At 41.9% G+C, this 14603-nt stretch overlaps 1 protein-coding gene across 5 annotated transcripts in view; it reads right to left on the bottom strand.

The window, feature by feature from the left end:
* Window positions 1–11333: 11333 nt before the first annotated feature.
* The window catches only part of ZGRF1 (zinc finger GRF-type containing 1), a 30312-nt gene continuing 27042 nt past the window's right edge, over window positions 11334–14603 (bottom strand). For all 5 annotated transcript variants that reach the window (XM_081876603.1, XM_081876605.1, XM_081876606.1 and 2 more), the window contains 3 exons: window positions 13299–13433; window positions 12234–12495; window positions 11334–11811 (listed from right to left, as the gene is read on the bottom strand). In XM_081876603.1, coding sequence (XP_081732729.1) covers window positions 11651–11811; window positions 12234–12495; window positions 13299–13433 — 558 coding nt within the window. In that variant the 3' untranslated portion in view covers window positions 11334–11650. The remainder of the gene's footprint in view (window positions 11812–12233; window positions 12496–13298; window positions 13434–14603) is intronic.

Genomic DNA, 14603 nt, shown 5'->3' with positions numbered 1-14603 from the left:
GTGGTTAAGCCACCCTCGCTCTTTATAGGAGTGCAATCTAGACCTCAGTGACTCCCATGAGGTGCAAAGGCAGCGTCTCAAAAACCAAACTCAAATATGTCTGCTTAAAACAGACAGTGCTCACTCACGTTCTTTTGGGACATTGTTTTTGACATGACACTGGAACGAATGTCTCTCTGCACAGCATTCCTATCAGTTCACAACCTTGTCAGGCCGATTACAAAATGAGATGCCTTTAAAATCTAAATTGGTATAATTAAAACGCATCACAGTAGACTAGAGTTAGCCAAGGCGGTGCCTGCCTCCAGATGTTGAACTACAAGTCCCATCAGTCTCAGCCAGCATGCCCAATGGTAAGATGGGAGTTTTAGTCCAACTCCTTGACTATTCCTGTAATAAATAAATGCAAAATCCCACAGTGAGCTAGTTGCAGCAAACCCGTTGACTTAGCTGGATGAAAGATCTGGATTGCAAGCCTTCAGTTCAAACCTGAACATGAGTATTCAGAGACAAATATCACAGAGTTAAATGAAACTTACTGGTGGTAACCCAACTAAGTTACATTTAGAGTAGACGGTAGACCAAGTGAAACAAGTTAGTACATTGATTTCAGTGAGTCTACTCTGAGTTCATTTAAAGCACTAGGATACCTTTTTAAACAGTCATGGCTTCCCCCAGTGCATTCTGGGAAGTGTATGTTGTTTCGGGAGCTGAGAGTTGTTGGGAGACTCCTATTCTGCACCCTCAGCTAAAATTTCCAGTGTTTTAACAATCAATTCCTCTTCCTGGGGAACGCTGGGAATTGCCCCCCCCCCTCTTTTTTAAAATCTATTTTTATTAAAGATTTCTTGGTTTACAAAAGTATGTGCAATGTCTCTTTTTTCAAGTTACATTTTCTACAGATCACTTTCATTTGTTGAGACATTAGTGTTACATTTTCTACAGATCAGTTTCATTTGTTGAGACATTAGTGTTACATTAGGAAGAAAAGGGGGAAAGAGGTGGAGGGGGGAATGGTGAGTAGGGGTAGAGTCGGGTGGCGAAGTTTCTATTTTATTTAATGTATACGTGGGGTTTTGTGTCAGCATCACTTGTGCAGGTTCTCTTTGCTATTTGTGTTCCTTTGGTGGTGAGAGAGGTTGGGGTTGGCCCTAGGATGTGGTTGTTTGTTTGTGATTGGCTGTGGCGAACTTTGTTTTTATGTGTGAGTGGGGTGGGTGAGTGTTTTGGATCAGGTTTGCCATACTGATTCCTATGCTGTTGGTGGATTCTTGTTGAGCTGTGTATGTGATAAAGGGGAGCTATACTGGGGTAAAGGCATATTCTTCTATTTGTCCCCGTGTCAGTTAATTTGGTGGTTAATTTTTCTAGTAAGGCTGTTTCCCATACTATTTGGTACCTTTGGCCCATGCTTACTCCTGACAGGTTTCTCCAGTGTCTGGTTATGATGTCTGGCTGTGGAGAGTAGGTGGGTTATGAGTTCTTTGTAATGTAAGGGGGCATTATTGTCTTGGAAGATGTTTAGTAGGGCCAGTTTGGGGGTGATTTCTAATACTTGCTTAGTTATTTTGCATATTTCTTTTATAGCTGTTGTCCAGAATTGTTGGATTTTGGGGCACTCAGAATTGTACCTCTCTGAGGGGAATCGAGGTCTCCTAAGAACACTCAACTGTCATAACAAACAACAGCTTACATAAATCTTGGGGGGAAGTCATGACGGTTTAATGTGCTATGATACTGCTTTAAAATGTATAGTGCAAATGTATTGTGCAAATGGGGCCACAGTGCAATCCTAACCATGTCTGCTTTGAAGTAAGTCCTATTGAATTCTATGTCAGGTCTGTGGGAGTTAAGAGTGCAGCCTTAAGAAGATGGCATCTTCTGGCTGCAATCCTAAACACACAATATAATCCTATGCATGGGTATTCAGAAGCAAGTCTCATGGAGTGCAGTGGGTCTTCCTCTCAGGTAAGTGAGCATAAAAGTGAGCAGCTTTAGCTGTGAATAATGTCAACTGAACATTTGCTTTTCCCAACTCATAAGATCAGATACTGTTCCGTGTGCTTGAATCCCCCAATTCCTGTTTTGTATTGCTGTTTCATTGGATTGGGCTGTGTTTTTAATCGTACAGTGGTACCTCGGGTTAAGTACTTAATTCGTTCCGGAGGTCCGTTCTTAACCTGAAACTGTTCTTAATCTGAAGCACCACTTTAGCCAATGGGGCCTCCTGCTGCTGCCGCACCGCCGAAGCACGATTTCTGTTCTTATCCTGAAGCAAAGTTCTTAACCTGAAGCACTATTTCTGGGTTAGCGGAGTGTGTAACCTGAAGCGTATGTAACCTGAAGCATATGTAACTCGAGGTACCACTGTATTGGCTTTTTAAAATATAGTATAAATCTTAAACAAATAGTGGACTTACTTGTGGACTTGTCCCTTACTTACTTATAAGATTGCACTGTACCATCTCATTTTTTGGCACATTTCTCTAGCTGTGTGAGCATCCTATTTGGGAAGTTGTGTGATAGGGGACTCTACAACTGGAAGGGTTTGCACTAGGGCAAGAAACCAGCACCAAGTTAACCCAGCCCTCACCAAGCTGGTGCCCCCAGATGTTTCATTCTACATCTAGGGTTGATAGATGTAGTCCAAAACATCTGGAGGACAGCAGGTTTTATTTGTTTAGTTTATATCCCATCTTTCCTTCAATGAGCTCAAGGTAGCATATACAGTGGTACCTCGGGTTAAGAACAGAATTCGTTCTGGAGGTCTGTTCTTAACCTGAAACTGTTCTTAACCTGAGGTACCACTTTAGCTAATGGGGCCTCCTGCTGCCGCCGTGCTGCTGCTGTGCGATTTCTGTTCTCATCCTGAAGCAAAGTTCTTAACCCGAGGTACTATTTCTGGGTTAGCGGAGTCTGTAACCTGAAGCGTCTGTAACCTGAAGTGTCTGTAACCCGAGGTACCACTGTACATGTTTCTCATCTCCTCATTTAATCCCCACAACAACCCTGTGAGGTAGGTTAGGCTGAGAGGCGGTGGCTGACCCCAAGTCACCCAGTGAGCTTCATGGTCGAGTGGGTATTCGAACCCTGGTCTCCTAGGGTTGGTCCCACATAGGCTGGCCAAGGCTGGGTTAACCCCAAACCACCCCCCCAGCCTGATGAAATCTCAAAGGTTGAATTGTTCTAACAATGGTTGCTTTTGCTCTCTCACGTATCATTTTATTTGCACACCATTTTGTCCAGGTCTGGAGAGAGGACATGGGAAAGGAGGGGCGGGTGTGGGGGACACTGAGAATGTCTTATTTCAGTTCGTCCTCAGTCTGAAGCCAAACGTGACCGAAGACAAATAGACGCGGCTGGAGTTTGTGGCTGTCTTTTAACTCTGTCTGAATTGAAGAGGCACTTGTGTGGTCCCTAAAGTGCGGCCTGGTGAAACGAGGCTGAACGGCTATGCAAAGAGGGAGAAGGATAAGCAAGGAGGAGTTGGAGCGGGGGGGGGGAGAGATAGATGGACAGGAGGGAGGCACAGAAGGACGGAGAGATCCCAGCACCCAAACTGTCCAGCAAGGGTCAAACTGTTCAACTCCAGCCCCTTTCGCTTGGCTCAATCCTCCTTTAGGGTAACAACAAAAGGCCAAAGCAGGCGAGGCTCAAGAACTGGGAGAGCACAAATGATTTAAGGGAAAGGGCAAGGAACTGGAAGGACAGGGCAGGGAGACCTTTAGAAAGGCCTTTGTGGTGCCTAAGAAGCTTGAACGTCGGCGCGACCTCAAAGACCTTAAAGTTTATAGGGGAAAGACCTTAAACTGTTGCCGAGAGACCCCAAACCACGATCCGGCTGCCCAAGTTGTGTGATGCGACAGGGTGTCCCTCCACTCATGCCAGCACTGCAAGGTTTCCTGCAGGGGGTGTTGGTGAGCCCCCTTGGAAGAGGCCTTGCACCATGTTTCCTTCTTGGCTTTTGAGGCCTACTGAGGGGAAAGAATGGAACTGCAGTTGTCAGTTCTGCAAGGAAAATATAAAGGCTTGCTGCAGTTCTAAGATTTGTCTCCTGGTCCCAAATGTGAAGGGGGTGTCTTTTGTTCAGGAGCAGGAAGAGAAAAGTTATCCTGCATGTCATCAGAAACTTTATTATTATACCACCTCCATGGTTAATTTCTAAAATGAGAAATGATTGGTATTGAGTCTTTCTGCTGGCCAGACATTCTGACTTGGAAGCCCTGCCCTATTTGAAGATGCACAGGAACTGGCTCTGATTCTTCACTGGTGATGGGGAGGCACTCTGCATATGCTCAGATGCAATCTTTATTGTGGATTTACCATAGAATTAATTAGTACTTGGCAGAGATTTCTTGACTAATTAAGCTCTGTTTGGAGGTTTGCTTAGCCTCTGCACTGCAGCAATGGAGACAGTTCAGTCCCCGCTGAATTGATCTGTTCTAGGTTACAACATATCTAGCATTCAGTGCTTTTTTTCTAGAAAAATAGGTGCCATGAAGTTGTTACAGTAAGTGCCATACATTTTAACAAAAATGAGTGCCCCCTAAAAAAAAAAAAGCACTGCTAGTATAGGCTTGTTAAAATATATATTCACTATATTTTATTTGCATTCTATATTTTATAGACATAGTCTGTATATAACAGGGATTGGCTGCCATGCACATTTCTAGCAGCCTTGAAAATAAGTCTGCAAAGTTCATATTGTTAATCTCTGACAGGGCACCAACAGACAGGTAAAAGGGGTAGGATTTTAGGGTTAGGGTTAGAACAGAAAATGCAGAGGCAGATCAAACAGTTCAGCACTTGGCAGGCAGCACCAGCTTGCTTGCTGCACATTTCTGAAATAAATGGATCCATTTAAAGCATTATAAAGCCCTTGTGTGTGGTGGTTGTGGGGTAAAGCAAACTTTCTCATCCTAATATATCCAGGTCATGAGAAATTAAAACACTATTGTTTGTACAAAGTGTTTTCCACTTGTGGTTTGCAGTTGCCTTTGGGCAGAAGACAGTTTTCATGCACCAGAGCAATTGTTATCACTAATACCACTGTCAGACATATTTATGAGGCTTTAGCTACATTAATATTGTACATATAAAACAAGGTTGTACTTCCCTATCATATTGGTCTCAGAAAGGCAGGAAAATCACCCATAGAGCAAATAGGGCAATCTATTCTAGCAGCAGCAGCTACCAAAGTCTGCTGTGAGATAGGTGGGGCAAGCAGGTTGAGGCAATTGAGATTACCCATGGAAATCCTCCTGGTTGTGCCATAACCGGCAGGTGTCTATTTGGCATCAACCAGGCAGAGGAACATAAAAAGAGCCTGCTGGATCAGACCAATGGCCCATCTTAGTCCAGCATCCTGCTCTCAGAACTAAATGCCTATGAGAAGATGGAAAGCCAACTATGGGAAGCCTGAAAGCAGAGCCTGAATATAACACTTGTGGTTTCCAGCAACTAACATTTAGTGAAGGTAGAGCACAGCCTTATCCTCCATTTCCTTGCCTTTTCTTCTGGTGGCAAACACTCTCTGGCAGTGTACAAACCAACAGAGCTACACTGAAAATATTTTGGCTTACCATGGCTTTTGCTGGTCAGCCATCATCGTATTTTAAGGTTATTTTTACAGTCTACCTGATGGTTTATCTTGCTGCATTTAACTGTTTTGATTGTACTTGTACTGTAACTTATGATCTTGCTTTACACCACCCTGAGATGCCCACATAACAGTGTATAACTATTTAAACCAATAATTATATATATATATAGTATGAGGGCTGAAGTTGGTGAATGCTGGAAGGATTCTGACAAGGGACAAATACTTGTGTCATTATCATCAACACAATTTTTTTTTTGGGGGGGAGCGGGAATTCTTCTCCATTCCCAAAATGGAGATGAACTTAACTCAGAAAGTAAGAAATGAGGTTTATCTACTGGATACCTCCAACACAAAATTAGTTCAGAGGAGTATTAGGTAGGACAAGGGGAACCCGGGCTTAAATGCTTGCCTAGGCATGACACTTACTACTGGGTGGCCTTCACAAGTCTGTTTCTTGGTAGGCTTAAATCTGTTTCACAGGGCTTTGTGGGGAACTATCAGATAGTACATTCCCACTCTGGTATAGGGTGGGAGACAAATATAACTACATGTACCAGATTTCTTAAAACTAAGGAGGTTATTTGCCTCTGCAACTGTTCCAGTCTCATGATCTCACCCATTCTGAATGAAGCCGAGTGTTGTTTTTCCATACCTGAGAACTGATTTTTAAAAAATACTTGGCAGAGATACCTGGTCCACAGCTATCTTTAAAAAAAAAGTCACCACTTCTCCTCTTAAAATACATAGAAGCATGGATGACTTGCACATGGTCTGCCCCCATACTGTTATCTACACCTGCCTATGAAAGATCTTCGATATTCAAGAAGGCTGCAGATATTTTTTATTTATTGCTTCCAGGTGCAAAGCAGAACATGAGAATCTGCCTTGAATTACCCTGCAGCAACGAGGGCTTATAGTGGTATTTAAGCTAGGTCCATTCATTTCAAAAGGTCTACTCAGAGTAAAACTTGAATACCACTCTTAATTTCAGTGCAGGCACAGATGTGATCAGCCCTGACAGGGCTGAGTCTTGGATTCGGCAAAATAATTTGGCTCATTTGTGGAACAAGCTTCCTCTGTGCGTGCACCAAAAGGTTATTTGTGAAAAATCCCTTAGGACATCTTTTACATACTGGACTCAAGCTAGTAATGGCATGTTTTTTTCATACCCATTTGCTAAAGCCAGGCACTATGCTCAAAAACTATAGGGAAAGTGTTACAGGGACACAAAGCAGATAAATGTTTTTTTATGGAGGAGGGCACAGCAATTTTATTTTACTTTCTTTGCAGAAAAAAACAGCTTGACAGATGGGCGCCCTTCCCTGGTCTCACTGGGAGATGCCTATACCCATGTAGCTTGGAGGCATCCCTGCTTGCAACTATTCTCTCTTCTCCACCCCCCTCCCCGCCAGGGCCACAATGTGGTAGCTCTCTGATTGTTTGCTTGCCGATTTGCATGGCAGGTGCAGCCCTCCACATAGTGATTTTTAAACTCCAGCCCCTCCCTCGCTTTCTCCTCCCGGGGCGGCAGGCTCTTCCCTCCCCAGGAACCCCAATAAGCTCCCCCACCCCACCCTGCTTTCCCAGAAACTTAAGGATTGCACAGCCAATACGCAGTTTCCCTTTCCCTTTCTTCTATAGATGTGGCCAAAAGAACAGCCGATTGTGAGAAGAGAAGCAGCCAGAAGCCCAGAGAGACAAGCCTGCAAAAAGGGACATTGGGCAGGCAGGCGAAGGTGCGAGTGAGAGAGCACTAATCGCTGAACCAGGAGACAAATACGATTACCAGCTCCGAGCCTTGAGTCAGAAAGTCTCATAGACTTTAAGATGTTAATCCCCAAGCTAATCCTTCCTTTGGCGTGTAGGAATAGTGCAGCCACAAGAGTTGTTTTGTTATTTATATTGGCGTTTAATAAAACTCAGGCAGTGGTGAATGGGCTGCCCACTCTCCAATGGTAATTAATTCCCTATTTCAGTGACCCAATTGTGCTGGGATAGAGCAGCGGGACAGTCGCACTGCCCCAACCCGCCTTTGTGTAGCTTACATGGCTCTCGTGCTTCAACAGCTATGGAAACCCATTCTTTTGATGTCATTCAAGGAGTTTTCCTTGGGCATCTTCGAAACTTCAAGGACTCTTTTCTTTTCCCAAATGCATGAAAAGCAGGCCTGGCTTGACCACCTCTGTAGAATTTAATGATTTGTTGAAAGGGCCCTTGGGGAAGGAGGGGGCAGGAGAAGGAGATATAGACAAACAGATATTGAGAGAGAGAGAGAGAGAGAGAGAGAAAGGAGGGGGGAGAGAGAAAAGAAAATCTGACAGGTTCATATACCGTATATATATATACACACACACATACCTCCTTCATTCAGAGTACATCACATGGAATGAAACACTCGTGGAAAGTGTTAGAAATCAATGAATGGGACTTACTATCAAGGCCGTTTTGCGTACAGATGCAAAGTGCATTCAGCAGCAGAAAGCAGTTTCTGCAAAATAACGGCAGATTATATGAAATGGACACATGAAGATCATGCAGCACCTTCGTAAAATCCGTTTCCATACAAGTAGGCCGTCTATGTCTTTATACACACTTCAAAAAAAGAAAAAGGAAGAAAAAAAAAGCCCTTAGCAAGTCACAGAAACAATTCAGAATTCAACTAAGAAAATACAGAGTGAACCATATGGCCAGGGTAGCTTGAGTTGGCTGCATTTTCCCCCAGACAAAGAAGGGATTGAGAGTTGAAGGAAAGGAGAAAAAAAACCCAACTTTCCGGCTGATGAAGCTGTTGTCTGGAGGCAATGATCCCAAATCTCAAGGCTTTATTCCAAGCTCCGACTGAGACGTGATATGTCATATGATTAGCATCTTTCATATTTACAAGAGAAGTATAGGCTGCCAGCCTTTAGAGAAAGGCGAGAGAAAGAAGGGGCATATGCTGAAATGGATTTAGCATTTGAAAGAGAGAAAAGAGATCGGATAAATACACTTAAACGAGGATTTAGTTTTACTCCTGTTGAGTTCTAATGGATTGTTGATTGAGATTTTAGGGAGCTGGAACAGGGGTGTCACCAGTAATTTAAAAGATGCTATTCATCCCTTGACTATTCCTTCTTCTTCCACACTTCGCTTATTAGTGGCCTCAGCAGCAGCTTGGGATAAAAGGAATCCTTTTAAAAATAACCAAAATGTGATAGTGAAGCTTACTTTCATTCTAGAAGTGCAGATAGCCTACAAAGTCTTAAGAGTGCAATAAAGTTTTAGTTTTTCTGAGAACAACTTCGGTCTCTGTTGGCAACAGACGTGCATCGCATCTGAATAATTATCTTAAATTCATGTGAGATTACGCAAATTTTCTTTCTTCATTTCTTTTAAAAATTAGATGACCCTTGGTAGTTCTCTCAACACTAAAGTATGGACCGAAGAGAGAACGCTGGCACCACCTAATGGACGGTCTTTATTTTATGAGAAACATCAGGTTTAATCTATGTTTTTTAACTTTAAAAAACAAAAAACAAATTTAAGAGTTTTAGGATCACTACAAGCTAAATCACTGTATTAGTATTTTTTAATAAAATATTTATAAAATACTATCTGAGAAAGTAGAGAACTTTAAAAAAAAAATTGTTAAAAAGTTTATACGCTACCCTCTTGTTTTTCCATAGTGCACTGGGAAATGGGATTTCCTGCTTTTCAAAAATCAACTTGAAAAGTTTGTGCTTGATGGGGCAGTTTCAATAGATGCCATACAGCTAGCAGAGGGGAATTTAACCCTTTCCCTACAATGCTATTTTCCCAAAGGAAACTGCTTCCCTTGCCCTCCAGAAGCTGGTATTTGCCCTAGGGGAGAAAGGCAAAGGAATCATTTAGGGTTACTCAGATAATACATGTGAAGTACTCTGAAGATTTTGAAATATATAACTATGTACCTACTAATTATTTTGTAGAAATGTTAACTTTACAGAGAATTTAAGATATTCCTTCTAATTTTTCCACGGGCATGTGGCCCATAGATTTTGGGGGGGGGGGCGAGTGTCCAACTTTTCTGAAGTTTAAATGGAACTTGCTTGCAAATAAGTAGTTAGGATTACACAGCTCTACTGATCATACTTACCTGCATTCAGACACCAGCTTTCTATGCTTCTGGCTTTGGCATGCTAAACTGGAAGGGAAGGAAGCATTTGTGCAGGGAAGTGCTTAATACATACGTGGGGGTTTGTAAGATAACCCATCATTAGAGCAGTAAAGGGACCCCTGACTGTTAGGTCCAGTCACAAACGACTTTGGGGTTGTGGCGATCATCTCACTTTATTGGCTGAAGGAGCCGGCATACAGCTTCCAGGTCATGAGGCCAGCATGACTAAGCCGCTTCTGGCGAACTAGAGCAGCGCACGGAAATGCTGTTTATCTTCCCGCCAGAGCAGTACCTATTTATCTACTTGCACTTTGACCTGCTTTCGAACTGCTAGGTTGGCAGGAGCCGGGACCCAGCAACGGGAGCTCACCACGTTGCGGGGTTTCGAATCACCAACCTTCTGATTGGCAAGCCCTAGGCTCTGTGGTTTAGACCACAGCACCACCCGCGTCCCCCATTAGAGCAGTAGCTTGTGCTAATTTCACAATCTTTAAAAGATCAGGTTTCACACTTGTGTTACAAAAGTGAGAAATGAAAGAATAAGTTTAACAACACTTGTTAAAAACTGCCTTGCAACTTCCTCCCTTTCCCAGCATCTCTGCGAATCCCATGGTTGAACAGCCCAGTGGGAAGGCAGGAGAGCTCATGCTCACAAGCTGCTTAAAAGGTATCCCAGAGGGCAACAGGAACCCCCCTTTCCTGCAAAGTCCACTAGCTCTGCAAAGGCAAGATAATGAGGTGGGGAGAGAATAAATTGCATGACCATAAAAGAGGGAACTTTGTCATGATGAAACCTGCCATGAAGCCAGGTATGAAGGAAACTGGAGAGGGGTTGCCACTGTCACTGGGCAACTCAATCTTCATTTGAATAATCCTGTCCAGTGGAGCAAGAGGGAAAGGAGCAACCCATCCTAGGATTCCCTCCTCCACTGCAGGAAAATCTTCTAAGTTTGCAAGAAAAGTAGAAAAATAAGAGGCCTTGCAAAAAGCAAGGCAAAGCGAAAATGAAAGCTAGAGCTAGAAACTTCATGAACTGAAAAGTGTGGTTTTTCAAAATGGTTTTCAATCGTTGCTATGAAAGAGTGTTTTAGTCTCAGACAGCCTATGAGGAATTGTCAGAATCTATGGTGGAACTGATACGGTTGCAAATGTAAAAGGCTGCTGCTTAAAAGCGTGGGAACAGCCCAACAACCTCACAGTAGAAATATGCTGCAGAAATTAGGTGTGATATTGTAGAACACACCATGATGATCAATAGCGTATGTATTCAGTCTAATCGAATGACAGAATTGTAGTGTTGGAAGGGACCACATCTAGCCCAACACTGTGCAATGCAGGAATCTTTTTGCCCAACATGGGACTCAGACTCACAGCCCTGAGATTCAAAGTCTCATGCTCTACTGACTGAGCTATCTTGTTGAGTGATAAACTCCACCTGCAGAATATTCTTTTAATTGCCACTAGGTTTTTTGTTGTTCTTTTCTCAATAAGCTTTCATCCATTTTATATAAAACACAAAGCCTATTCAGATACTACCCATGATAAATCCATCTAAAAGTTTAATTCCCTGTTGAAAAAAAAATCCACAATTAAAAGCAATTTTAAAATCCTGACTTTATTCCAGAGTACTTAAAATGTCATTATAACAATTAAAAGAACTACATATAAGTAAAAGGCTCGTTTTAAAAGGAAAAGGCCACTTTCTAGTGATCATATCTATGATTTTCACAGCCTTTTGTGTACCTTTCCATGCATGTAACTAGACCAGCCTTCCCTAACCTTGTGTCTGGGGCTGATGGAGGCATCAGGTTGGGGAAAGCTAACTAGAGTATTGGTGGGACATAAAACAATTAACAAGTTTTAACAGTGATTTTCAAGTTATTTTAAATAATTTACATAAAAACAGCACAAAGTTAATCACTCATTTTTTGTGATAGTGATTTTCTTTTAGATTTTTCCTTTTCCTTTTCTTTCTTCATTTCTTCTTCCTCCTTTTTCCTTTCCACGTAAAATTTAATAATGTCATTCAGTTGCTGCTCACATTGGCTAACGTGCTGTAATCCATTTTTTCTTCCTGTAGTGAAACAGTATAATTATATATTAAAGCAATCTTAGTTTTTAATATTTAGCCACTAAACAGAGTGGTCTGCACACCAAAGAGAGGTTTGGATTTGGGCTTCTTGTACAACAGCCTGCCGTGCCTGTTAAAGCTGAAAGCTAATGTTTTAGCTGGTGCCAAAAAGTCAACTAAGGACTATATTTACTTGTAAGTATTTTTAAATCAGTGTGACTTTGTAATGTAAACATGTTTAGAATCAACCTAAAAGTTACAATAGTTACACATACACCACACCGATTTTTTCACCAGGAATAAATGTTTCCCTATTAAAGAACTTACAAGTATTGACACACAAATAAGGTTATGTTTTATTGCACTAGATTCTCTGGGAACAATATAGCAATAGCTGGCTATATTTTAAAAGTAAGCTGCTTTACCTGCACAGTGCTGAATGATACACCTCCATAGTTTGTTCTTGTTTAGACAATTTTGATTTCCCACTATTAATAAATGTCGCTTCCCTCTTGTTAATGCCACGTTCACTCTCTTTTCTGAATCAATGAAGCCAACTTGTTTTGTCCTTACACAGGATAATATAATGATTTCTTTCTCTGCTCCCTGGAAGGCATCAACAGTGGACACTTGGACTGCTTTAATTTGGGAAGCATCTGAATGTACAGCATTAAGCAAGTTACAAATCTGTAGACAAAAACAGATCCAGATAATTACATTTATTGTTTTTCAAATTAAATAAAATTAAAATTAAATTTTATTAATAACTTAATAAAATTAAGTTTTGAACTTGCTCACAACAAACAGACATGCAAAATGTAAATATTAATTAAGGTTCCTTCTGACTTGAGACAGACTATCACCCTACTGAGGGACGTGGGTGGCGCTGTGGGTTAAAGCCTCAGCGTCTAGGACCTGCCAATCAAAAGGTCGGCGGTTCAAATCCCCGCGGTGGGGTGCGCTCCCGTCGCTCAGTCCCAGCGCCTGCCAACCTAGCAGTTTGAAAGCACCCTCAGGTGCAAGTAGATAAATAGGGACCGCTTACTAGCGGGAAGGTAAACAGCGTTCCGTGTGCTGCGCTAGCTCGCCAGATGCAGCTTGTCACGCTGGCCACGTGACCCGGAAGTGTCTGCGGACAGCGCTGGCCCCCGGCCTCTTAAGCGAGATGGGCGCACAACCCTAGAGTCTGTCAAGACTGGCCCGTACGGGCAGGGGTACCTTTACCTTTTATCACCCTACTGAAGTATAACCATTTCTATGCTTATTGAGAAATTGCTATCTGTCTGTAAAAAGAAGGGTATTTTTTAAATTAATCTTTAGCTAGTTTTGAATGTAATGATGCTTAGCAAAGTTAGAAAGCCTCAATAAGAAAGCAAGGAAAAAGCTTGTTGGAAAACAGAAAATTAAAACAGAAAACTAAAATTAATTTTTACATCAATACTGTACTTTTAAACATTTTACTGAAATGTGTTTTGGTGTGCAACATATACCTTGCTCATTTGTGATTTATAGAGGGATATTACTCCAATCATGTTTCCTTCTATTCCACTGGCAATCAGAGACTGGATTAATTTGACAGTGAAAAAGGATTCTGCCAAATTGTGGAAACTGTTGTCTTTTTCCACCTAGAGAAAAAGAAACAGACATATATTATGTAATGTAGGAAAACCCATGAGATATCATCTGGCCCACTTGGGGAAACAAAGAAAAAAACCTTAATTCATAATAATTTCGGTCTAATTATCATGTAGCCTTTGTGATATAGTTTCCAATGTGATGCTGACACACATGGGTTTGAAATGATGTGGCATGCTGTATACTTGTGTGAAGAAGCTCCCACCCAACAGGCAAAGCCATTTCAACAGTGTCCGTTTCACCACATGAAATTAAGTCGTTCCAGTGATATAGCTCTCCACCCAGAATGGGAGTTACTTCAGAGATAAAGCTTCCTTCTCACAACTGGAGATGATCACTGTGGAAAGTGGGGCTGGAAGTCAGCTGTGACCAGCTGATCAGTGGTAACTTCCGAATCAGCTACAATTAGGCACTCCCAGTCAGGAGTGTCTGAAGGTAGCCAATCCCTGCCCAAAAGAGGACTTAAAACAGTGCCATTCAGCTGAACAATGCTGTTTTCAAGCTCTGCAGGGATCTTTCTTTGCCACAGAACTTGAGTACAAGCCATGCTGCAAAGGAAAAATGGTGATGTCAGGTGATTGACAGGTGCATACGCCACCTGTCAAAGTGGCCCACTTGGAAGGGGGGCGGGGAGACATACCGATGGATCTTGCCTACAAGGTCAAAAACGTTATTTACCCCTTTGCTAAATGGCCAAGTAACTCATATAAAAGCAGCCTTCAACATTTCTAAATGATCTTTCAGTCATATGTAGATCATCACAATTGATGATCAAAGAAGTCCTGTGTTTGATTGCAATATTTGAGATTTCCTTCCATGTAGTTTCGGGTGAAGGATTTAAGCCTCAAAAAAGAGTTGTGGCCTACATATTGAGCAACATCCTGAATATGATTTTTAACCAAAGTGTACTTTTGTCCCAAAACAGAAGGATAAGCATTTTAAAGCAGGATTGCATTATCCAAGTCTCAATTCAAGTAAAAAGATTTCAAGGTCAAAATATTGATTAGTTGGCTGTGTAAGGGATTGGAAAAGCTATGGAAATTAAGCCCTGGGAAAGCGGGAGCTGGACTGTGCTTTAGTAGCATGTGCAAATAAAAGAACAAAAGGGATAGGCAGATGTTATGGGCAAATTTATAGAGGAGAAGTCTATTAATGGATAT

The sequence above is a fragment of the Podarcis erhardii genome, assembly GCF_964252035.2.
Source record: "Podarcis erhardii genome assembly, chromosome: 9".
NCBI classification, from domain to species: Eukaryota; Metazoa; Chordata; class Lepidosauria; order Squamata; family Lacertidae; genus Podarcis; species Podarcis erhardii.
Note: the sequence above shows the minus strand (reverse complement) of the source record. Positions and strands in the feature narration are given on the sequence as shown.